Below are 26,539 nucleotides of genomic sequence, written 5' to 3'. Positions count from 1 at the left end.
TTTTTAACAGTATTTAATGTTTATTTAGGTTCCTCTAAAGAAGGAGGAGCTGGAGCTGTGGATGAGGATGATTTTATTAAGGCATTTACAGATGTTCCTACTGTACAGGTAAGATGCTGTGTATATTTGTGTTTGACTTCAGAAATGTTATTTGTAGTAGTAATGTGTTAACCTGCTTTTAAAATTTACATAATTTTACAGTGTTCTAAGCAAGCATCATTACTTTTCCCTCTTTCTGACCTTAGAGTCTCCATGGAAAGCTCTTTATATTTTTCCAGTAGTTATCAAAAAAAAGTGCCACCTTTTCTTTAGTGTCCTACTAATTATTACCATATTGTGTTTTGACTAAAATGCCTTATTGCTTTTCTCAAACTTTTTCAAGAAGCTAGTGAATATAATTGGATGTTTTAATAAGAAAAATATTAACGTAGCATTTGGAAAATTTGGGGCTGCAATTTCAAGGCATAATCAAGTAATAATAATACAGGCAAATAATTTTAAAAAACAAGAATTGTATTTTCAAATTTGCCTGAATTGTAATAATGTGTGTCTGCTATATGTGTCCTTATTCTAGCAATACTTAAAAGAATTAAATCCAGTGCCTTATTTTCATACTAATGAATTTGTTGGATTCCGGGTTCTTAATTAAAAGATCAGATTTTAATTTCTAGTCTTTTAGCGTGGGAATTGCATGTATTTGATACTTTCACATAGTTGAGTCATTTAATATGTGTGTCGCTTATGAGGGCTACTTTGAATAAGTTTTCCTTAAGCAGCTGAGGTGTGGAACGCAACCAAAAACACAGTAAACCATAGTTCCCAAATGACAGGATTTTATAAGACTCCCTTTTCTTGATATGTACTTCTGTTCTATTTTTATTTCCCTAGCATAGTTATTTGTTAGATCTGCTTCTGCAGGCAGCAGTACTGTCTGCTTTCATGAGGGAGTGCTCAATCTCCATGATCCCTGTCACATCAAGGAAGTCTTTGTCTAACACTGGAAGAGCTTTATGTATCTTTGCCTCTGCAGACTGTTTTAAGAATTCTTTGGAGGATAAAAACATGCAGCTCTTAATATTGTTTATCCCTATTGCGTTAGAGCCATATTCCACAGAACAGAGAATGTGATGCTTGTAGTTCAGTGCCTTAGTGTTTGCAGTCCCAAGCAGACTTCTCTAATTACTCAGTGTGATTGGTAACTGCAAGAACAGAAAAATGGGGTGACCACCTGATGTGGACCAACATGTTATTTTCTGTCTGACTGCTGAATGGCCTAGGAAGGTAGGTCAAGCGATAGAGGAGAAAGTCATTTGTCTTTACTCATCTCCCTCAAATTGCAGTGAGGACGCAGGAGAGGAATGGTATATAACTTATTCCGAAATTACCTATTTGTTTCATGGATGAGCATGCAAGAAAAAAAACAGGATTTTTTTGTTTTTAGTGTCCTTAGGAATAATGTCTTTCTATCCAACTTTGCGCTTCTGGTTGCTGACAATCTCTGATATTTCAGAAAAAATACCAAAGCAGATTTTATGTTCTGTGACTATATTAAATACTAAGGAAGTGGGAAATTTTTCTGTTAGAGTTGTGAAGAAAGAATGTTAATGACCTGTAGTTTACCAAATTATCCTAAAAGCAAAGGACAGCATGAGGAGAGAAAGTTGTTTGGATGTTACCAGGCCCGTTCCTATGTCTCTTCTGTTTTCATTACATTTATGGGTTTGAGTAGTGACCTCAGTGAAAGTAAGAAAGGAAACGGTATGGAAAACCAGATTCAGTTCTGGATCAAGCTTAAGTGCATCTGAATTAGTCAAATAAATTGAGGTTACTTACAGTGCAGGTATGTTTTAAGTCACCCTTAAAAGTCTCCAGTGGTAGATCTGACTTTCCAGTAAGCTGTTCATATGACAGCTCATCTTTTTTTTAGGAATGCCATATTGTTTACATGTACCCAGTTTTCAATCCCCATATTGAAAATACTTTCCATATGTATAGTCATTCTTACTTGTGTTTGAGGTTTTAATTTTTCTGTCTTGGATGTTACAGTTGCCTTTAATGAAGTGTATGTTGCCCTCTAATGGATAGAAGCTGTTTATGAAGATAGATGGGTGATTTCTAGATGTAGTCTGATGGATCTGTGTGCCAGAAAGTACTGTAGTGACAGGATTGTGCCTTCATATTCAAGATTACAACCTTACTGTTTTTTCAGCTTAAGCCTTTGCTGAAACAGAAGAAAATTCTGTGTTTGGGTTATTAAGTGTAACTCCCATTAATAGCTAAAATCTGTTTGAAAACAAGTTCAGTTCTTTTTATAAAGTCTGATGTGGGAACTTGTGAGCAGAAAATGCATTATGTCATTGGCTGAACACATAATTTCATCTTGGCCTCCTAAAAGTATAATTAATTGAGGGCAGGGAGAAAAGAAATTATTAAAATATTGCGTTTTATTCCTGTGAACTTAAAGTAGGTATGTACAACCTTGAAAATACAGGACTTTTCAGTGGAATTATGACTTCCATTTTATGACAAAATAAAATTATACCGCTTATTAAATTCTACATTGCAATGCTAATTTGAATATTCTTTAGGCCAGTTCTATTTGTGCCTGGCAGTTAAAGAAAAAATTTAATTCTTTGCCTAGAAATGCCAATAGCATGGACATGAACCCATTGAAGAGGTTGTTTCTTTCTTTGTCTGGTGCCCAGCATGTTTTCATCCTGTACTATACTATACAACATGGTCTCTCCCATTACACAGAAGCTGACAACAAAAGAGTCCTGTTTTCAGGATTTGCTTAATGAAACAGCTTGCAAAAGGTTTTTGTACCTTTACCAGGACTTCAGACTGAGATTTGAGTGTACATTGAATGGTCCTCAGTTAGATGCCACCAAAAGGCATCATCCTGTTCCCTTCTTGTTGCATTTCACTTCTTTATGATAAGTTCACAGAGAAATGCTGAGTTTCCTGAGAAATTTTTGTCTCTCCTCTTGTTAGGACGAGCTTTTGGTATATTAAAGCTCTGAACTGAGCAGGAGACAGGTCAAGGTAGTTTATGATAAAGAGAGATCCTGAAGAAATTGAGTAATGTCATGAATTCTGATATATGAAGTGTCACTGTAATATGAAGCTGCATCTTGAGTTAATCAATGACTAGTCCCTCACGCTTTCAAAGAAAAATAAAAATTTTCTTTCTTAATGGAAATTAATTTTGATAAAAAAGCTTACTGAGACACATAATACTTTTTTTGAGTATGGTACTTACAAGAATTAGTGTTAGAATAAACTAGAGTTGTGTAACAACTATTAATAGGCTACTAGTATACACAAATATATTAAATGGTGATACAAAACTTGTGTTTGATTTTGTGGGCAGTGGAGTAGGAAGTCCGTTACACTCACCCAATTTTTTTCGTTAAGTCGTTCGTTCATTTTAAGTTAGTTGTACATCAGATGTTTAGTGACTTCCAGTGAAGGAAAAGTTAACATGAGGAATAGCTTTCTGTTTTTTATGGATGCAGTCATGTCTCCTGTATAGAACTTGAAAGATACTTCTACAGTGTATCCTGGAAGAACTCACAGAGCTGCATGGTAATAAAAATCTCAGTTTTGTTGATAAAGTATATTCAGAAATAGTTTTCCACTTTTTAGTGAAGCTGGCCTGGGTGTACTAAGTCATCTGTTTCTGAAAAGATTCCTACCCTGTTTATTCTGGAAACGCAGCATGAAGGTGTTTTAGAGCTCTGATGTCTTTCGCCTCCTCCATATTCCAGCATGAAATATGCACGCCTCCATAACCATGTTCTGTTGAAGTGTTGGAAAAAGAGTAGATGTCAATAGAGTTAAGGTTCCATATCTTCTGTAAGTTAAATTAATTTGATACGCTCAGGAAACTGGAAAGCTAGACTGTTATTTGAAATAACCCTAACATTTTAAGATGCCTGGGAATTTGAGATATTTTCAAGAAAATAATTATTCAGCTTAACTGCAGAAGAAAGTCATTGCATCATTTTAACAGTAAGATCAAAGATGCATATGTACGTGCTAGAACAGTGTGTTCAAGAGACAGAGTTCCTAAGCAATTCATGCAAAGCAAGGTGTCCTAACTCCTGGCCCTTGTTTCCTCTGTGTGCTCTTGCACATATAAAAATTATGTCTTGTACTTAACTACTGAGGGAGCATCAGGCCCTGCTATTTAGGTGCTACGTAAGTTATGCTGATGTCCAGGTTTCCCAGTAGAAAGCTGTAAGTTTCCTTGTTGTCCTGACCCATATCTGCCAGCCCTGTGTCTTGAAGGTGTCTAAGGTGGCACCAGGTGCTAGTGGATGAGCCAGTGAGTTTTGCCCAATCTGATTATGTAAAAAAACTTCTGATCCAAAAAACTGGAAATGTTTAGCTGAAAATATTTTTTTTAAAGAAACACAACTCTGGCCAGATTAAGTTTCTCCTTAGTTATTTGCTTCATATTCTCTTAAACTTGTTCGCAGTCTGGAGGGAAAAAAAACTTTAAATTTTGCATATGTAGTGGAAACAGAAAAAAGCATCCTTTGACTTATGTCCAAGAAAATAGAAGAGAAATCACTTAATTTGACAATAATATTTTTTCAGGAGTAGGTTTTTTATTCCTTTCTTCTTTAAAAATACATTCTTATACACGTACAGTTCAATAAAGACATAAGTTCATTTCTAACCAAATAGTGATTGTTGTGTGAATAGATTGTTCAGGCTTCAGTAGTGGCGGTCTTACTGTATAGTGAGAGTTCTGACTAGAGGTAGCTCCTTATATTTACTTACTGTATAAGTTAATGAATTATAGTCTTAAAGTAGCAATACATAGAGAAGCTATGGAAGGCTTTTCATTTAATTTTTCAGACAAATTTTAATTTTAGTGTTCTCACAACCCAATTAGTTCCTCAGAGAGTCCCAGCTCCAAAAGAGTTGCAATGAGTTAAAATGTTGGTTTATATTTTGAGTTTCATTATAAGAGTGAGTATGAAAATGAAACTGATTTTCTGTATTATTGGAGCAGATTGTCTAAAACCTCTGCTCCTATTGAATGATTTATTTTTTTTTTAAGTGGAGTTAATGAAATTGTGGGTATGATTAGCTCATCACAAAGGTGAAAGGTGAAATCTTTGTGATGAGTTGAAAGGAAAATGTTGCTTCTTCAGCCTTTTTTTTTTTTATGAACATTCATTACTCAGTGATGTCCTTACAGACTGGTTTTAAAGTGCCTATTTATGACCCTTGCACAGATATCTGAAACTCTGGGGGTAAGATCTGTGGAATTAGAATTTTATTTTCACTCTTCTCAAGCTATTTTTCTTCATCACAGTACCTGGGATATTGACAATATAAACTTCCTCTTTTTTTTTTTTAATTTTTAATATTTCAGATCTATTCTAGTCGAGAACTTGAAGAAACGTTGAACAAAATCAGGGAAATTCTCTCAGATGACAAACATGATTGGGATCAACGAACTAATGCGGTAAACTTTTTATCATAAAGCACAGACAGATATTTTAAAATGTTTTTTTCCTAAAGTCATTACTCTCCAAGTAATGAAAGAAATTTTCATTTTAATTTTTACACCTTGAAGTTCTGCATATCAAGTAAGTCTAAAATGCGTTTTTGCTGACGTTTACGTGGAAGCTTTTCTGAAAGCCATCATATATGTTTCAGTTTGGCATTTATGCAAAATTACATATTCTACAGGTTAACTACTTGCTTTAATACCTCTTGTGTGCAGCTGTGAAAAGTTCCACTTACAGGGTTAGAATGTTTGTGTGATGTATCATTTATATTTTTTTAATCAGGTTTATTAAATTACAGCCATGTATTTTGAAAATTTTGCTTTAAAGGCATGCCTATATGTATTTTTACATAGTGAAGCTGTTCCTTTATTTTTCTTATTTTGAAATGCGTATTGGCAGTACCCTAACCCAAACACATTAATTTTTTTAGCTGAAGAAGGTTCGGTCCTTGCTTGTTGCTGGAGCTGCGCAGTACGATGGGTTTTTCCAGCATTTACGGCTGTTGGATGGTGCTTTCAAGCTGTCAGCCAAGGACCTCAGATCCCAGGTGGTGAGAGAAGCCTGCATTACTGTAGCGTAAGTACAGTTCGTGTGCCTTTGTGTACCTTGCTACATGTTGGTGTGGGGATGGCTTAGGGGTGCTTTTCCCGTGTTCAGGAGAGATTGTCTTGTTGGACTGCTATACACTCTGACCGATAAAGAGCCAAGTCAGGATCAGAAGCCACAGCGGAAAAGAAATGCTTAAAGGAGTTTGTTCTCTTAGGGGATGCACATAGTTGATGATCCTGTAACAGACTGCATGGGAATACCCGGTTACCATCATTGCAGTCATCATTAGTGCAGGTTAATGTGGTTTGAACATACAGCATTTTGGTGAGGCAATACCTCTCACAGAATCATGGAATGGATTTGGGTTGGAAGGGACCTTAAAAATTTTATAGTTCCAATGCCCTTGGCAGTGCAGGGACACCTTGCATAGGACCAGGTTGCTCAAAGCCCCATCCAGCTAGCCTGGAACACTTCCAGGGTTGTCTCTCTGGACAAGAGACAGATGACCGTGGTAATTTTAGAAGCCATGGTGGCTAAACTGAAATGAAATCTTCACTGTTAGCATCTTGTTGACTCCTTTAAATTCAAGGGCAGAGGGGGAAACCAGAGTAGTCTTTCCCAATTCCATGTTTTCCATGACTTTTTTTATCCTCAGGAAAGACATTAGTGTAACCACTGATTTTCAGTAGCCATCTGAAACAGGAACAGCACAGAGTTCACTCTTGCTGTTCTGGTCTCCTGTTTGAACAGACCAAGGGGAAATCTTGAAGCATACAACTGCCCTTTCCAAGGAAATCAAGACTTGGAGAAAATGATAGTAACCTTTCCTAACATGAAGTCAGGAGCAGTGTAAAAGTACTCTATAAATGTTTTTATCCAGGCCTAACAACCTGGAATTTTCCTTGATCCCTAAAACTTTGATATATTTGATGTGTCATTTTGTGCTGGCTACAAATTCTTTTTATATAGTCTTTCTGCACCAAGGAAGCATTTGTTGTCACCAGCAGACAGTTAAATTACTGTGTGTCGCATGTGTTTTTATATTTGCTAAAACTGCAAACATAACCTTGAACAGACAAGGGAGTCAAATCTTATGGTTACCTGATTTTGGTGAGTTTAGTAGTTTTGCTTGCATTCAAAAGTAAAAAAAAAAAACCACAAATTTATTTACAATTTTAGATTTATACATCTCAACATGTGTTAAAAAGCAGAAATACAATGATACTTTATGTGCACATGAAAATTTAGGTTTTTGTTTTTCATTATGAAATTAAGTTATTCATGTTTGGCTTCTTCTTGTGCCTGGAAATTGTGAAATTGAGAAATTCTGTTGTTCGGAAAGATGACTCTTTAAAATCCACAATGAACTTCGTTATTTTAAGACTAAGAAATTAATTTGTTGTTTTCCCTAAACAGCCACCTTTCAACTGTTCTGGGAAACAAGTTTGACCATGGCGCTGAAGCAATTGTGCCTACTCTTTTTAACCTGGTTCCCAACAGCGCCAAAGTGATGGCAACGTCTGGGTGCGCAGCCATCAGGTTCATTATTCGGGTAGGTGTTCCTCTCTCACTTTGCCTGGTAGGAATTTTCAGATAATGGCTCTTGGCAGAGATAACAACTATACTGAAATACAGGTTTTTAAATCATTCTTTAATGGAGGAATAATGTTTCTCACGGGTGGACAAATACTATATACCATTTGAAACCAACTGACAGCATTGCCATAGTAAGGATGGAAGAATAGGTATGAAAAACAAGTCTGTTTTCATGTTTGTGGGGTTTTTTTTGTAACATGTTAATTGAAAAAAATACCAAGTGTATTTCAGAGGGTTACTGCTTTTAACTGCCTTCTTGGAAAAGACAAAGTTAGTAGCTAAGAAACTAGTGAGAATTTGAATAATGCAAACAACAAAACAAAGGTATTTCTTTCTACATTTACACTCTCCCCCCCTGAAAAAATTTGTAACCATAGAGTTAATGGTAAAATGTTGAAGAGGCTACACATACCTGGATCAGTTCAGAAAGCACAAGTTCATGAGCAAAAAATCCAATAGAGAGTAGGATTTTTTTACTTCAAGAACTTTCTAAGTTAAATCCTTAAAGTTATAGCATATGGAACAGAGGAATGCAGTGAACAGTGAATGTTCTTTGAGCATCTTGTACTAATTGGTTCTCAGGTAAGATGTTTAGTTTTGGGACTTGTACTTTGGTGTTTCACAGAAGGTGAGAGATTGCCTGTAGTTTCTACATTAGAAGTTGTGGTGTTCTTAATGACAAGCACTTACTGCAATTTACTGTGATCTCATCTGTGGTTTTAATTTTATAAGTTGTTGGAAAACCTAGGAGGCTTCATCACTTAGACCTTTCGTTGCCATCTTCAGTATGGTTTGGAATGTGTACTTGCTCTGTCTGTGCCTCTGAGAATGTGCTCCGAGACCTCTGCATTCATGAGCTTTGCATCAGCACTTGGGCTAAGACAAAATCCCTTGGCATTTTTTCCCCAGACTCTTACACTGTACCCTGAGATGGCACAGACTTGAGAGTGAGGGAAGGAATATACCTTACACGGGATAATTAAAGTTGTAAGAGAACAATACCATTTGCAGTCATGTAAGACAAGCTCAGGCATGTAAAAAATTGTAAACATTCACCAATTACATTAAATTTGCTTTATTGGTTCAGTTCATTTGAAGACAAGCTTACACATCAGCTATAGTTGCCCTGATTTTGTTTAAATTTCTGTTTTTCTTAGCTGTGACTTAACGTATTGTATTTGAAGCATAAAAACAAGAAAATCCTGTCCACAGTGTTCAAACACCCAACCAATAAATGGCATATGTGAGGTGTTATGGGAAAAAATTTGGGTTTCAGAATTAAATATCAAAGAGAAGTGCAGCCCCATCCCCCTTTGGACTTCTGTCCTTTGGACTAAATGAGTATTGGTCAGGGGATCTTTGATGAATTGAATATTTAGAACCCAAGCTACTGCAGTTTAGAGTCAATGTTTTACTCAAAAATTCCCACCAGCGTCCAGTGACAGCCAGTTCAGTTCCTGATGCTTTACGGTGTAATTGCTGTAGAGTGAGTCTGCATAAAAGCAGGGAGGTTGTATTATACCAGTGATCTTGAAGACTTTCATCTCATCTTTGTGCCTTCATTGGATTTTCTTTTTCTTCTCCAGAAAGTTCTTACACTGTAGTCTGATTTCTCTTTCTTCACTCTTAGTACATCAGGAAGCCAGTTTAAAAAAAAAAAGGTGGGGGGGCAGGGAGGGAGTCATGGAGAGATGGTATGGTGGCAGAAATCTTCTTCAGAAGGTGATGGGATTCAGGTTTGTTAGCTGATTTTCGAAGTGGTTTTGCAGGGAGGCACATATCAGTACATCCTTAAAGGAGTAGCAGATGAAATGTGACGTCTTAAAAACTGAATGAAATAAGTCTGAGGTTTTGATTCCTTGGCAAAATACTTTCTAGAAATTACAACATCAATAGTTTCAAAGACTCTGAATGTACAGGTTTCTCTGCCTGTAAAAAACTTTATTTTTAACCCTGATTTGCCTATTTCTGGAAGTCATATGCTTCTTTTCAATTTGCAAGTTTATACAAAACACAAACAAACCCCCTAAAACTATGTTAAAAAGTTTTAAAAAGTCAGGACAAACAACTGTAACTTAGGCTCTTCCAGAGTTTTTGATTAATTCCTTCCTAATTCTAAAATTGGCAGTACTCCGTGAGCTGATGATTATCTCTGCTTTTTTTTGTGATTTGTGTGTTTATATCCTGCAGCTGTGATACATGAGAGAGTAAGAACTCTTCAATATTGTGCTTCTTAAGATCTTGGATTTTTTTAAATTTGCCTACTGTTTCACACTGCATTGGGGACTGTTTACTGTAGGTATTTGATCAAGGAAAGGCTAAAGAAATTAACTGAAAATAGATTTGTTGAACCACATTATTCTTACTTGGAAATAAAATGGTAATGCTTTGTGTCCACAATTAGTTAAGAAAAGCTGAAGTAAGGCAGCTTTAATTCTGAATTCTGTAATGCTTTTGGATTTAATGTAGTTTTATGTTATGCATAGCTTAAGCTTTCTTCTCCCATCAGGTGTTTCCATATAGATTATGTATATAAGCTTGTTTATATGTCAATGCTTTTATTACTTTATTGACATTAAAGGAAATTTGGTCCTTGTGGCACTAATCGTACTGATCCTTGTAAGAATACCCATATTTTCGTATTTATTGATTCACTTTTTGCACTATAACCCTGACTTTTAAGATGGCTGTGTCTACTACTTTTTTTTTCTTATGGCAAAACTAAAATAGCATCAGCTTTCAGCTCCTTTGAGGAGACGGCTACATTTGAGCTTCTTCTATTACTTTTGACAGCAAAGTATTGCATATCATGATGTGATTGTTGATGGCACTGAAAGTGGGTTTTGCTTGACCTTTTGGTATAAAATAGCTTTAAGCAATTGCCATTCTAACAGCAGTCTTTCATTTAATAGTATTCTGTAATTTAGTTTTAGTAAGCATTTTAAATTATTGCAGTTTTTATTATGTTGTCAATTCTGTTTGAATTAATACAGTACAAACTCAGAATTCAGGAATGCTTTTCTCATTAACTGCACTGTCCTTTTTTTTGTCAGCATACTCATGTGCCACGACTTATACCTTTAATAACAAGCAACTGTACCTCAAAATCAGTTGCAGTTAGAAGGTGAGTACATCATAAATGAAAATTATTAAAGTTGTTGCTTTTTAAAATATGATTATCATATGCTAAAAATAAACAAATTAGAACATTCATGGCCATAAACTTTGTGTTTGTGAACACACAAACCTGTTACCTAGTAAACTGCAAACTAGAAAAATTAATTTCAGCCTTGAGACAGTGGCAGCTACCTTAGGACATGGAGCATCCATGTGTTGTTGGGTTCAACAACTCAGCTACATATCCAGCATGTTGCTTTCTCCAAGAATGTGATTCTCGAACACTTAGGTTGGCTCTTGAGAAAATTAATTGTTTTTTGACAGTGTTATTTTCTGCACCAAATCACACAAAAGCAGTTAATGATGTTTCTGGACCGACACTAGTCCTGAAGGTGATGTCACTGTGTGTACACAGGAAACAACTTGAGCATCCAAATTACTTTCTTTGAGTCTAAGCTGCTTTTGCATCCAAATCAAGCATTACCTCAGTACTGTACTGTACCTTACTGTACTGACCTGCCACAACTTCGGGTTGGACTGCAAAACAATTTGCAGGGCTTCAGTGCCTCCATGTGCTTGTGGCTTTACTGAGGATCATTAGACTGTAGGTGGCTTTGGTACTGCAGTTGACAATTCAGTATCAGTGAAGGCATTGTCTCCATACTGCTTTCATTCTTTTGGAAAGACAACAAAACACTAGATTGGTTGTAATAGTGATAGCACAGTGAAAAGTATTTCAGGGTTTCTTGCCATGCCCTGCTGGTGTCCAAAGGATTTGGGCAGAAAAAAACCAAATTTGTCCCTCCAGAACAGGTCAAAAATGCTGAATAACCAGAAAAATTTTCAGGCTGTCAAGTTCACTACATGTTTGAAAATAATCTACACCTCCCTAATCTGTGTCAGTTTGATTTTTCACGAAGATCTAGCTTCAGACGTAGTTTAAAAGTATGCCTTTTGCTAATGGTGGTTTGCTAAATTGTCAAGATTCCCAAATTAATAATGAATGCAGTTACATAACTTCATTAATACAGTGCCAGAAAATCTTTTGCAGTGCTTTCTACATGCAGAGCTCTCTGCTAATGGTCTTGTGTTTTCCTTTATGCTACATACTCAGTAATGACAGATGGAAGGATGAAAATAGTGTTTGGGACAGAAGTATACTGCCACAGAAGTACTATAGCATGTCTTTAATATTTTTTTTTTCTATTAGGATTTTATACTCTGTACAATATTTTCAACATCATTAATTTATGTCTGTTATTTTGAGACTAATACAGTTAACACAGGGTATGTGTAATAACATGACTTGAACAGCACATCATTAATTGAACCACATCTATTATTTTGAAGTTGGAGATTAGTTAGCCTGCATGTTTGTTTAATATGCAGAATATTTTAACTTTCCAGTAAGGTGACCAATGCCCTTGTTTGACAGATAAATGTACTTTCATTTCATTTATTTCCCTCAGGGGAAAGAGTAAAGTTAGTGTTTATTCCACAAGCACATTAGAGAAATAAGTATTTAATTATAACTTTTGTTCTGTGTTTTTAGGCGCTCCTTTGAATTTTTAGACCTGTTATTACAAGAGTGGCAAACACATTCACTGGAAAGGTATGGGCTATACTTTTTTCCCCTAAAATAAACTGCTAATGTAATTTAAGACAGAAATATTGTCGTTGAATCCTTTAATTGGATTATGTTGTTCAGTGTTGGCCAGCCTTTCTGGCATAGACAGCCTTTCTAGCACAGCAGGTCATGCGGCTCATTCAGGTGCCAGGGGGAAGGAGAGCTGTATGTTCCAGCCTTGGCTTCCTGTGGCCTCCTCTCCTTACCCTTTGCCTCTCCTATCCTGCGTGTGAGCAATGCATACACAGGTAAGCATCTGTCTTTTCTCCTGGAAGGAGGAAATTTGTGTGTTTGCTATGGAAGAGGGCAAGTGGGCTTAGGCTGGAGGACTTTTTGTGGTAATGAGTACAGGCATACTGTGACTTCTCCAGATAGATGGGAAAATAGTACGTGCATCAGTTCTGTAGGATGGTCATTGTAAACACAGGGTAAGAGCAAAGAAACTAAAGGGCATCCAGAAAAGGCTCTGAAGAATTTATTCAGCTCCACATTTCTGTCCCCCAGGGTGCTCCTGAGAAAGGGGGTAAGGGGAAATCATTTATGCCAAAGTGTCTTAACCCACAAAAGCCACCACCTCTCCCCCACCCCCTAAAGAGCAAACCTCCCACCCAGAGCTCACCTTGAATTAAAACTTGTTTATCTTCACAAGTTTGTGTTCTGATGGATACTGTGCTGTTTGCTCAACTTGTATTCAGGTTTAGAACTTGTATGCCAAAAGCTTTCAGAGCTGAAAGAAAACTTATAGTCTTAATTTTTCCCCTTTTCTTACTATTAATATAACAGTGAAAATAGTTTTTCCATTTCAGGAAGGCAGGTGTCTTAAAAAAGGTATTTTTAAATAACTTTTTAAGTGTGATAGGTGGACGTATGTCAGAAAAGTAGATTAAAATCCTTTTAGATTGAGGGAATAAGCTGACCTAAACCTTTACAGAAGGGACAGTTATGTCATCGGTGTACTTAAGTGTTTGTTTACTGTATATTTTGTAAAGAACTAGCATTGCAGCTGTTTTTCACTTGGTGAAATGTTAATTATGGTGTAAAGCTACTGCTTAGAATTTGGAGTAGCAAAATAGCATGAAGAATGTCTTTCTTCTAGGCATGCAGCTGTCTTGGTTGAAACAATCAAGAAGGGCATTCATGATGCTGATGCAGAGGCAAGAGTGGAGGCAAGAAAGTGAGTTTTGATTAATTTTGCTCTGAAAAATTGCATGTGCTAAGTGAGTGAGAGAAGGCGCTAAGGTGAGCTGCTATTCATGGCTGAAGAGGAGGACATAAGTTTGTTTTAAAACTGACATTTCTGTCCTGAATTACTACCTAGTTTCTTTTGCAAGAGACATTCTCAAAGTTGAGTCAGTCAATACAGTTGTGCAGCATTTAATATTTCCACTGAAAGAAGAGTTAGAAAGGTTGATATTGCTGCATAATCATTCTCCTCCCATTAATTAAGTCTTTAAACAACTGCAGCATTTTAACTAGTGAGAAAGCCATTAAATAATTCCTTTTGCTTCTCCACACAACTGGTAAGTGAATGTGAGACATTCAGAGGATAGATGTAAGTTATTTTGAAGAGATTAATTCAGTCAGTGTGGCTGGTTTCTTTTATGACTCGATGAGCATTGTTGTGTGCTTTACATACTCTTCAGTTCCATTCACTCCCATCCATGGTTCCTTCTGTGATCTTTACTTCCTGACTCCACCCTTTAAAGAAAACACTGAGCATTTACATGTGGTTATTCTTTTTTGCAGGGCTTATCTGGGTCTTAGAAATCACTTTCCTAGTGAAGCTGAGACTCTGTACAATTCTCTGGAGCCCCCCTATCAAAGAAGCCTTCAGACCTACTTGAAGAATTCTGGCAGTATAGCATCTCTCCCTCAGTCAGACAGGTCATCTTCTAGCTCACAGGAGAGCCTCAAGTAAGGGTCACTTCACTGTTTCTGAGCCAAGAAACAAATGCATTTTCTCAAAAGCAACTTATCCAGGTTCCTGTTAAATACAGAAAAGCTGCAGTTTTATTTTGTGACTTCAAATTTTTTAAATAAAAAATTCTTCTATGGTGTTTTGCTATATGACAGTGTTACCCCAGCAAGGTGAAAAGTACAGGCAGCCTTTAACTGGACTTTACCATGCTGTATTCATATATTCATTCCTTAACAGCTGCTTTAAACACCAAAATTCAGGGTTCATATTGATGTCCAGCATTCTGATGCACTGATTAGGTCAAGAAAAGCTGGTGAAAAACAGCTTTTTCATCTCTTTTCACTGGCAAGCATGAAAGGGGAACATCAACAATGAGATTCATTCAGGTTGGAGATTGGTTTGGGTTTTTTTTTTTCCCCCTGTCTTCACAGTATTGAATATGTATCAGCAGTATTTCGCAGCTCTGCCAGTTACTACAGGGTGGGTCTGTGCTGCAGTCAGTGATGTATTAAAATGCGTAGACAGTCTTGAGCTGAATAAATTAAAGTTTTCTTAGCTACCATGAGCAAAGGAAATTACTGGCTTTTTATCAGAAATGTGAAGTAGTAGTAGTATGCGGTAATTTTTGCTTTTAAATGCTAGAAAGTTTCCTCAAAGTATTTCAACCTTTTAATATTTCAGATCTTCATTACCAAAACCAGAGAGCCTGTCTGCTCACTTTTGACTTGAAAGCAAAGACTGCTTCTTGCATATTGGAAGTTGCTTTTTTTTTATTTTTTTGGCTAATGTCTTAAATACCAGAGGTTTATCTTATATTTCCTATGATACTTGTAATTATAAAAAATTGTTTAAAAAATAATTGCCTGTGATGCAAGCAATTGCCAGCACTTCATTTTCCACAAATATTTATTCAAAGATTAAATATTCTTGTTTAGCTGAATCCGTGTTCCCCATCTGAAAAGAAAAGTGCTGTTAATGAGTTACATTAAAAACTAAATTACAGGGAAATTAGAATCTTAAAATACTCTTAAGTCTTCAAATGTTGCTTCCCATATTGCAAGATGTGTAAGTGCTACAGTACAGAAAATGAGGGGTAGAATAAGAAATGAAAAGAAGAGGTGATGATATTGGAAATTAATTAAATTTTAATTACTTTATTACTACCTTTGCATTCAGATGCATGTTTTTAGTCTGTTATCCAAAATTTTATTTCTGGCTTTTAGTATAGATGCTGAATTCGCCCTGTATAGGCCGAATTAGGAAATATGGATATGATTTTCCTAGAAGTCTGATCCTCTGTGATTTTTGACCTTCTGAACTTACATCTCATACAGGTCATTAATCCAGAATTGTTTTAGAGAAGATGGAGGAATGAGAGAGAAAAGTGGTGACTTCTGCCTGCCTGTATGAAACTGCTTACATAAAATGTCAATTGAAATAGATTGTGGCAGTTGTCTGGGACTTCCATTTGGAGCAAGTTGTAAGGTCAGGATGCACCCAGGAGCTCTACCTCAGCTTCCTCGCCTTACTTGAGGCAAGGTCCCTTCAAAACACTAGTTAGTCATGTCAGAAAAGCGAGTTTGCTCAGAAAAAGGTGCAAACACATGTTCTTCTGTGAGGATGTAGTTACTGCTGAGCACCTGAGCTAATAACTGAGGCAAATACAATATGATGTATCTCTTTTCTCTTTGCTTTTAGGTTTAAAATCAGAAGAATTATTTTTACTAAAGCTGAGACACTAACTCAGCTTGTAATTTGACTGCTGATGAAATACTCAAGTATTTCATCAAATACAAACTTTCCCTGTCTGATATATGCTATTATGTTTTCTTCTAACAGTATTTTTTTTCCCCTGGTCTCTCTGGCTGCATTTTACCATTCCAAAGCAGGCCAAAGGATGGGCTCACAATTAAACTTGGCTAGACTGAATGATTGTGCTTCGGTAACTACTCGTTTTTGCAGTGAAAAGGAAATTAAGACAAAACATAGAGGAAAAGACATGCGATTTTTCTCCTTTTTTAAGTTGCAGGAACCTCTACATTCCAGCAAGGGAAATGGAGTCCAGCTGCTGGAAGCATCAACATTTCCTTTTTTAATTTATAACTTAATTCTTGTGACATCTGGGACTGGAGGAAGCTTATGAGTTGGACACCTGTTTTTCTTGTTACTGCAGACACCACTTCACATGTCTTTCACAATTAAAGCTTTTTGGGTAGCTCCCACTGTTCCTGTTTGATGGCTGATTTATAAGATCAGCCCTGTGGTTAAAACCTTGTACTGACCACCTTAAATGTTTCTGCAACCAAGTCTGGAATGCCTGAACTTTGTTAGCAAAGTGTGCCTGTCGGCAGCTGAAGGATTAGTGCTTTGTGATAAAAATGTAATTTTATAAAATATACAGGATAATACTGTTTTTCTTATCTTTCTATATTTAAAGTATTTATCTATAAAATTTGCAGAGAAAGTTGAAGGGGAGAAAAAAAAGAGACTTTCTTTCCCCTCAGTTTTATTTTTGACTTTTGCATCTGATACATGAGACTTACTGGATTTATTGACTTTTTTCAGTCGGCCTCTATCATCTAAATGGTCTGCAGCCAGCCCAGCAAGTCTTGCAGGCAGAGGTAAGGTGGTAGTAATGTAGTGCAGTGCATAGTTACTGTTCTTCATGTTCTTCGAATTAAAAGTTCTGAATGCAGCATAAAATTTGACTGGATCAGCATTTACCCTGTTTTCAAGATAAATAATGCTATATGTTACTACAGACTGTACCTGGAGCTAAGATTGCCTCACACTCACTTCACATTTTATGTTGTTTGAGTTGTTTCAGGTATAAGACATAATTCAGTATTGATCATCTGTCCTGGAATTTTATCATGGAACAGTCACTCTCAAAGAAACAAAACATTATTCTTTTGTCTGTTCATGATCAGGCTCATGGCAATTGGAAATTAAAGACTCACTGTCTCTTTAATCTGTTCCTGTGAGCTATTGCTCGTAATAAATAAATACAAAACAACAGCCAAATGACGTATCTGTAATTCAAAGAGTTTAATTATGTGTTTAGTTCTCAGGACTGAATAACTTCAATGTCTTTTCCCATAATGTCTTAGTAACTCTCTGAAGTAAATCATTGAGCTGCTTTTTACAAATGGACTGTAATTAAGAGTGGATACTGAAACTGATAAGAGGAGTCAGGTTTAGAAGACCTAAGATAATGGTTAAAATTAAGCAAATAGTTAAAATCCGGTAAACAATAGGAAGTGAATGTGAAAGTACTAAAGATTAGATCCTAAAGCATTTCAGAGTATACATTCAGATCACCTGTTTGTGGCTTTACCTTAGCTGAAGTGTGGGAATATTTTCTGCCTTCAATATCTCAAGGAAGGATGTGTGAATTTTCTTACATTTGTGAATCATTTGATAATGTAATAAATCACACAAAGGTTCAGAATTATATTTGTGCTAGGGTGGGAACAGACAGTTTGCATTAAAAAATGCTAAAATTTCATGCTGAATAAATACTACTGTAAAACTAACTGTTCTTTATAAGCAGTCATGGCAAGACCAGGTCTAGTTTGCTTTTTAATCTCAGTAATTCTTGGTTTAATATTAATTTAAGCTTTTTACAGTTCTACGTGCTTTCTTGCAAGCAGCTGTGGTAGTAGATGATGTTAACCTTTTAAATATCACTTGTTTTATTCAATACCAACTCCTTTCTTGGTTTTTTTTTTTTCCCTTTTCTGGTAGTTTCAGGCAGCAGCAAGGGCGTCCCAAGCCCGGGCACGCTGCAGAGGTCTCGCAGTGACATCGACGTGAATGCTGCTGCAGGTGCAAAGGCCCGCCACGCTGCTGGGCAGACAGCTGGAGCCGGGCGCCTCTCAGCAGCCGGGCTCCCCCCGGGGTCCTACGCCTCCCTAGGTAAGGGAAGCACCTCTGCACTGCTCTCAGAGGTTTCTGTGATTTTCTTGATCAAAAAGTTACAGTGCAATACTCCTGGATTTGAAAAGCAGTCATTGTCGTTAGTAGCACTGGGGTGTGCCAAAAAGAGCAGGTGTTCTGAAGTATGTCGCAAACTTGCCTAGATTTGTTTTGCTTTATTTTTCTTGTGCTGGAAGAATGCCAGTGCAAAGAGTGTGTCCATACTATGCTGGTTGAATGTCTTAAACTAGAATTACTATTAAGTGTTGGAAGGAGTGGTACCTTTACTAAACAACAAGCGGTGAACATGCCTCTTTTTGTTTGTAAAAGTAACAGGGAAATGAGTATGAGAGCTCTTGATTTTCCATTTTTCTCAGCTTTTCAGGTATTTTACAAGAGTGCTAAAGAGATACCCTGGGAGTAAGAGGTGGCTTCTTCATGAAATAGTGAAGTGTTTTACACAATAACTTACTACATTGAGTTCATAACTTCTTCCTAAAGGCATCAATGGAACTATGTGTATGCTTTACCTAGCTGACAGCCTCCACTGATATTTGCTGTTAGACACAGGAAGTGCTACAAGTGGTAAGAGCACAGAAAAGTATTTGATAGTGGTGGGTAGAGTAAGTGCTAGAACATCCACTAAATGGCCATATTAAAGGATAATGAACATGGTTTTGTTCTAATTTTTTATCTTCTCCATGCTGTAGGCATAATAGTGGGGGAAGAGAGGTTCAGTGTTCACAAAACTGTTTTTTTCTTCTCAGCTTCTGTGCCAGTTAGATCATCAAGGAGAGACATGTTCTAATGTTATGGCCATAGGTGATCACAAGAGACACAGAAACTATATAGTTCTTCTGATTTGCATTGTATTTAGGTAGATGTTAGCATACATGTAGGCTGTGGTTTGCAAAGATTTTGGTTGTTCTTTTTAAAATCAAAACTTAAATTAAAAGCTATCTAAAATTAGTTGATTCTTTTGTCATCAGGACCTGCTTGAAACACTGTGAACGGCACTGATTTTAGTGTTCAAGAGTGAGCAATCCCGACTTAAAAGGAGTACTTGGTACTTGGAATAGCAGTTTCGTATGTGGGCTCCCTCTGGTGCCCACAGAGGGGGCAGCAGAACCTGCTGGGTCGCAGGTGGGCACCGACATGAAGCTGCTTGGTGGAGGGGATACACTGCTGGTTCCCTAGGGAAACTGTGGATGCCCCATCCCTGACAGTGCTCAACACTAGGCTGGATCAGGCTTGGAGCAAGCCACTCCAGTAGAAGGTGTTCCTGCCCGCAGTAAGGAGGTTGGAACTTGGTGGTCTCTAAGGTCCCTTCCAACTCAAACCATTTTGTAATTCTGGAACTTAATGCCTAAAAGCCTGAAATATGTGGGATGGTTATTGTCCAAGATCAGAGTATTACCTGGTGTGTTTTCATGTGCAACAAAACGTATTTTGAACCTCAGACAAAGCTGGCATTCAGAGAAGTAAAACTGGTGCAGAGCATGGTGACAAAGGGAAAAGTCAAATGGAAAACAAAGAGAGATCCTGCACTGTTAATGTCATCTTTATGCTGCTCAAATGAAGGGACTGTATTGTCTTCAGACTTTCACAGAAAATTACCTCTTGATTGGAGTATCGGTTTGCTTTTAGAACATTTTATCAATATCTGATTCATGCGAAGAATTTTGTAAGCGAGGGTTGAGAAGGGCACAGAGGTTTCTAGTGAAGTAAACAGTAGTGAATTTATGCAGGAAAATAACAGAACTAGCTTATTCACTTTGTAATTTATTGATGAAATGATTGAGGATGGGGGAAAGAAATATTAAGCACTAAGTCTAGGTCCTATTCATTTGAAGGACTGGAGTTGCTGGAAAGCTTTACCTTGCTAGCAGATGCAGTCATGTGTGGAGAACAGTGTGATGGTCATTTGAAATGGCAAAATAACATAATGCTGGCAAAGTATAGTAAAAGTCAAATCCTAGTGCAGACAGTGAAAGGGCAGTGGTAGTCAAGGAGACCAAGGTTTGTTTGCAGTCACATAAAAGCAGTACTGCTTGACTGATCTTGGCTCAATTTCCCAACAGTTTTTTGACTGTGGTAAGGTAATTTGAATGATACAAACGATGTAGACAGTGTGACTGTTGCTTATTGTGGATTAGCTTTAAAATATTGTTTACTTCTAGTTTTCAAAAGGTATCCATAAAATGAATGGAATGCAAATTCAATCAAGTGCCATGTTTCAGAAAATGGGCTAATTTGTCAAATTCTTTCCTCTATTTATTTTAAGGGATTTATTTATAGTAGCCCAAATATGGAAAGTTAAATGACAGAACTATCAATGCTGACCATGGTCTGAAAAGGCCTAGGCAATGTTATTTTGTTTCCATAATGCTTTCCACTTCCTTTAGGTGTTGCAGTCAGTACCAAAATAAATGACATTGTCTCCTAGAGCTTGAATTTATTTTCAGCCTGGCTTGCAGAGAAACATCCACCTTTTGCTTCCACCAAAATTTAAAGCTCAGAAGGCCAGAAGCTTATAAGCATAGTAATCCATAATTGTGTTCACCCATCTCTTCCCGTTTCATTATTAATAGAAGAACTCTTGCTTATTTATGATTTATTAAAAGACTATTCTAGAAGCAGGAGGGTACTCTCCAGTTATTTTAAATATTGACTATCTTTGACATCCTTAAGTATTAATGTCCTTGTTGAGGAGGCTTGAGCTGTAATTATATATGTCTCATGCTAAATATTTTAATTTTGATTGTTACTGTCAGAATATTTATGCACTACCTTCCAGCTGAACTGGTAAATATTTAATGCTTTTAAACCAGAATGAAACTTTCTCTCATTTGTCTTCTGTCTTAATTGTGCTATTTTTTTCCCTTCTGTCCCTTACCCCAGGTGGGGCTTCATGCTCAGAAACAAATTTCATAAGAAGTATAAATACGTGGTCCAGTGATGATATAAATATGTAGTGATGCTTCAGTAACTGTTTACACCAAGAGTGAAACCATTTATGAATGTTTTACTTGTAAGGGTTTTCTCAGATTTGGGATATACAGAATCAATTTCCTTGTGCAGGGTACTTGTATCCTGTTTTGTAATTTTGTACCTTGCACTGAGCAAAACCAACTTTGCTTAAGGTAGCTATACATGCATTAATTAGATAAACATGTCTGCTGTATTTAATATTAATGTATTTTCCTCAATTAATGTTTTATGACTTTGCTGTGAACACCTTTATTCTAACACACTAAGTTTTCCATGTTTCTTTGCCTGCTTTTTCAACAAAGAGGATACTTCTGACAAGATGGATGGTAAGAAATTATTTAGTCTGTCCTCTAATTCTGTTAAATATCTAATAAAGTGTCTTTTATGTAAAAGTATTGATGTTTAATATATTTCTGTTTATTAACAAATTACTATGCTGTTTCCACTAACTCCTGTGTAATCTTGATGTATTATTATATGTGTTATTGCTGTATTTGTCAATTTTGTGAATGTTTGGTCTGTATCAGCAACAGAAATATTATCAGAAATCTGACATTACCCCTCTTTCTTTAAAAGAAGCTCTGTTAATTACAGAGCAGTTTTTTAATCTTTACATGCTGATTTAAACTAGGTAAATACGTGCTTTTAAAATTAATCTAGTTCCAGTTTATTCCATAGTTTTACATGTGAAGTCAGTTTTTTTCACTTAGCAGAAAAGCAGTGGGAGAGCAGAAGATGCTTGATCATATAAGTATAAAAAAAGCAAAAAACAAAAAAAAAAATTTCCTCTATCAAAATGATCTAGCTTTGCTACATAATTTTAAGTGCCTGTAAATTCTGTAGTGCAAAGTAATTCTATTAAGGAATCATTTGTGAAAACCTACCTGTTAAAATAGCTTACCAAATATTCCACCTAAGTTTTAGCACTTGATTTTTCTTAATTCACTCTGTTACAAACATATGGAGGGACTGCAAAGCAGTTGAGCATCAAGCTTCTCATAGAATTTGTCTGCTTCAGGTGTGTGCAAATAATGCTTCACATATAATAAAGTGACAGTCCCAACCTGCTGCTCATAGGTGCTTGTAGTTCTAATTTATTGCTTGGGAGCACTTTAAAAGCACTTAACAAGTTTGCTGCTTACCTAATATTTTGTGTCATGTATTTATTAACTGTGCATGTTTGGAACAACAAGTAGTTTATTGGAAGCAAATGTATCTCATGAAAGTGAAAAGAGTAAGAAGGTAATCTCTAATCCAGAATCCTGAATAATTTCCAAACACAGATGCTTCTTGAAAGAATTGGAGCTCGTTTTGAGCACTGAAGGTGTCAAGACTAGCTTGATAAAATGAGTGGCATTTGTACAGGATAGTAGCATCTGTATTGCTTATTTTCATATTACATTTCCGTAGGCTATGTATAGTAGGCTTTATTTATAGCTGTTTGTTTATGGCTTTTATTTATAGTAAATCTTGAGCTTTGGACATTGTCACCAGAAATAAAGATTCTTAGGACCATGTAGGCTTTTTTGTTTGTTAAGAAGTCACAGCTAATGATATGTTGCACATCTCTGTTTAAAACCAGTAAGGGAAGTGCTATACAATTATCAGAGTAATGGGGGTAGGGTTTTATTCTAGAGGCTATCTCTAGACGTGATCTTGCAAGATGGAATGAAAACAGCTTAGCTGTCCAGCTGTAGTGGTATGATACAGCTGTTCTGATCTAACCACCACCAGGAGGAACTAATCATTTTTCTTTTTCCCACTAACCTTGTCCACACATTTTTTTATCTCGTCTTCTGTTAGCACCTTGTGATATTCCATTATTGATTACTGTAGGTGAACAAACTCCATAAAAGTTCATAAAAGTGACTAATATTCTGTTACTTAGCTTTTGGAGCTGTCAGTGAGCCTTTAGTGATTCTAACCAGATGGTAGCACAAGGCTGAGAGGAAAGAGAAGTAGAACCACCGCTTTTAAGAGCAGCTGTCTGTTAGCCTGTCTTAGGTGTTGCATAGAATCTGCCTTCCAAGATCCAGCTCTGCAAGACTATTGGATTTGGAGGGGTAGCTCAGAGTTTTGGAGGTTTGGTTTTTGTTTGGTTTTGAGTTTTTGCAGACTGGCAAATTTGGTCTGGAAAACTTTGAGACACTCCTACATGTGTGTTACTGTAACTGATTTTTGTGAAGAAGCATTGAAATAGAGACTGAACTTTTACACTATTGTTTTAGAGGGAGTTTTTAAAAACAGTTCCATGGAGATACTGTAATATGAGAAAACTGTCCCATCAAATCTGACTAATTTCAGGGTAGCCAAAGACACTGACAAATGTTTTCATCATTGCAGTTCTCTTGCAAGGCAGAAGTAGTAGAGAGTGAAAATAAAAAAGGAAGTACCCTTCGATTTTTTTTAGGGGCATTTAACATTTTTATCATTACTAGTATATATTTTATTCCATAGTAAGATCTATTTCAAAGGAACTTAGAGGAAGGAGTGCCAGTGATCCAGCGTCTCATCAGTTCCTAGGTGCTGATGGGAGAACGGCTTGTCTGACTCTCACCTTGGCAAAAATCAAGCCTGGTTAAGCTCGGCATACTTACCCAAGCGTGATCTGATTTCAGCAAGCTCATATTCCTTCCAGTGTCTGAGCAAGACTTGATCTTGTGCATGTGTATTATCAGAGTAATCACAGGCTTAATTCAGAGAAATCCTTCTTGCTGGCAGTTCCTATTGAATTATCACTGTCCAGTGTGGGAAACACTGTCTCTGTGTTTTTCTCTGAGATTACTTATAATAGTGTGTTTCATGTTTTCAGAAGAGCTTGCATTACAGTTTTTTAATGTCTATTTTGATCTGTAATTTTGTTATTGTTGTATATGTAATTTTGTTGACTGATCTCATAGATGTAATTTTTTTCTATTGAACTTTTTGTGGTTTGGAAGGCAGTGATGTGCATTGTGTTTTTGTAAATTGCTATCAGTTAGTATGGGTTCAGTTATGGAGTTGCAACACAAAAGCTTGATTTGGCTTGATAAAATTTGTCAAGATTCCCAAGATTAATCTCAAAAAGAAATTTACAAGGCATAGTATTGTTTGAAATATCATGTATTTTATTATTTTTTCTGTTTAGGAACAGCTTCTGAAGATGGTAAGAAACTACTTTGTTAGACTAGCTAATATTTTCAGCTTCATATTTTCATTGATACAAATGAAGCTTTAAAAGTAGAACTTGGTGTTTCTCGGGCTTTGTGGAGGTTCATAACAGATGTGGGCTTATGGGCTAACAGCTTATGCATCTAATACTTGGTTGTCATGTACTATTTTTAAAATTACTTTGCTTTTATTTTAATTCTCAGTTACTCATCTGCAGTCTTAAGTACCATTGCTTAACATTTCTACTGTGAAAATACAGGGGCTTTATAATTTTGCATTCGTTTTTTAAAGCAAATCTTGTCACAGAATATTTCATCAAATGTGTTCATGCTCTGGGAAGCAGGTGCTACTATTACTCATCTCTGTGAGACTTGGAAGCTAATTTTCAATCTGTTATTAGCATTTAAACCTGCCATTAGTGAATGGATGTAGAGACTCCAAATGAGTTAACAGTTAATTTAACTCACAGACACAAAGTGGTTTATTTTACGCTGATAAAACTGAAACAGATTCCAGGTGGTGTTTTAATGTAGTATTGCAATAGTGGCACTCTGTATTCCTAGGTTTTGGGCCAAATTCTGAATGCAGTTACATGCCTTGCAGTCTCACAGCACTCAGTGGGAAAACATTGCCATTTCACAGGGATAACTAGTAGAGTTTGGACTGGTTAATCTAACCATTCTTGCTAAGCCTATTGTTTTCTAATAGTTTAGTGAATAACCTCCTTTATTCTGATTCTCTTCTTATAGACTCTCATCTATGACTATTCCCTCTACTTGGATGAATAATACTAACTTGGTTGCTCTCCAAATTCTGCTATGGAAAGCCTAAAGAGGCTAGAACTAAATAATAGTCTGTACCTAATTATTTTAGGTCAAATATTGACTCAGCACGTCTAGAAAATATTTTAATTATGCTGTGTTTGAAAGTGTTGAGCTTGTTGAGCTAGATCAAGCCTGTACAGACTTTTTGGGGTTAGTTCTTGCAACTTAGAAGAATTACGGTTAGCATGAGTTTGGTTTTGATTTCATTTTTCTGTTGTTTGAGAGGTTGGTTTAGGAAATGTAGTATACAACACCACTGTTTTATTTTATGAATCATCTTTCAGTTAGCTATAATTCTACAATACAACTGGGGGGTTCCTTTTTTTTTGTAATTTGTATATGCTGGATGTTAGAGGAACATGGCTAGCAACACAGAAAGGTTTCACCAAACCCAAGAGAATTTGTTATTAGGCATTCTAGAGAAAAGTGAATCTCTTGTTTAACTTGTAGATACTTAGATTAATTTGTCTCTTGCTTGGATTTTCTATCTATTGGGGAGAGTAGTGTTTCTTTATATCATGTTTTCATGAGAAGTACATAAATGTATTTAGGGTTTGCAAAATGCTCTAGAAGGTTTGGGAAATCCTGCAGAAGTCTGTATGATCAGGGCCAGGACAACAGTAGAATCTTCAGTAATGAAAAAGCTAGTATTTAGATTTCTAAAAAGAGGAGTGAAGTTAGGAAGAAAGCTCAGAATCCAATTTTATAGTTTTATGACAGCCAAAGTAGAATTACAAGTTCAAGTAATGGTGAGAAGACTGTACCTGATACAGCAACATTAGTGTTTGCATTGCATTGTATTGCGTAAACTTCCCCTTTTTTTAATGTAATCAACATACGTATGTTGGAAAGCAGAACTAGCTAGCCAGTTCAGGGTGTTGAAGGTGTAATGTGCAAATTGTTTGCTGAAACATGTAGCATCAGAGAAGTATTCTGCTTCCTCAGCTATTAAATTCCTCAAGGTGTTCAAATTTCTACTAATTATCCCAAGCGAATTGTCACCAATTGAGTTACGTTGCGCTTCTTTTATATGCAGAAACTTAAGAAAATATTAATTCTTAATAAATTAATAAAAATAAATTCTACTTATGCTCTGCTTCCTGCCTGACTGTGAAAAACTGATTTAATGCCATTTTTCTTTTCCAGGTCGTATACGATCAAAGCTGTCGACCCCTTCTGTTGGTATTGGAAATTCTAAAACAGATTCCAGAGGACGGAGTAGAACCAAAGTGGTGTCACAATCTCAGCGTATGTATTTTCTGTTTATCAGTTATACCTGATAAAGAGGCCAAATGTTTAAGTATATATTCATTGACCA

At 36.4% G+C, this 26,539-nt stretch overlaps 1 protein-coding gene across 34 annotated transcripts in view; it reads left to right on the top strand.

Annotated features, from left to right (window-relative positions):
• The window catches only part of CLASP2 (cytoplasmic linker associated protein 2), a 144,540-nt gene that overhangs the window by 72,836 nt on the left and 45,165 nt on the right, over positions 1-26,539 (top strand). For 24 of the 34 annotated variants that reach the window (XM_088065036.1, XM_088064996.1, XM_088064984.1 and 21 more), the window contains 13 exons: positions 29-108; positions 5,393-5,485; positions 5,962-6,107; positions 7,497-7,632; positions 10,730-10,800; positions 12,346-12,405; positions 13,517-13,594; positions 14,167-14,334; positions 16,904-16,959; positions 18,086-18,256; positions 21,550-21,573; positions 24,375-24,392; positions 26,368-26,469. In XM_088065036.1, the coding sequence (XP_087921162.1) occupies positions 29-108; positions 5,393-5,485; positions 5,962-6,107; positions 7,497-7,632; positions 10,730-10,800; positions 12,346-12,405; positions 13,517-13,594; positions 14,167-14,334; positions 16,904-16,959; positions 18,086-18,256; positions 21,550-21,573; positions 24,375-24,392; positions 26,368-26,469 (1,203 nt within the window). The remainder of the gene's footprint in view (positions 1-28; positions 109-5,392; positions 5,486-5,961; positions 6,108-7,496; positions 7,633-10,729; positions 10,801-12,345; positions 12,406-13,516; positions 13,595-14,166; positions 14,335-16,903; positions 16,960-18,085; positions 18,257-21,549; positions 21,574-24,374; positions 24,393-26,367; positions 26,470-26,539) is intronic. The other 10 variants (XM_088065044.1, XM_088064924.1, XM_088064978.1 and 7 more) reach the window with 3 other exon arrangements.

The sequence above is a fragment of the Pseudopodoces humilis genome, chromosome 1 (genome assembly GCF_049639895.1).
Source record: "Pseudopodoces humilis isolate 2021_Gansu_Grassland_sample_001 chromosome 1, ASM4963989v1, whole genome shotgun sequence".
In the NCBI taxonomy this organism is placed as follows: Eukaryota; Metazoa; Chordata; class Aves; order Passeriformes; family Paridae; genus Pseudopodoces; species Pseudopodoces humilis.
The sequence above is the reverse complement of the archived record's forward strand: the minus strand, read 5'-3'. Positions and strand labels throughout refer to the sequence as shown.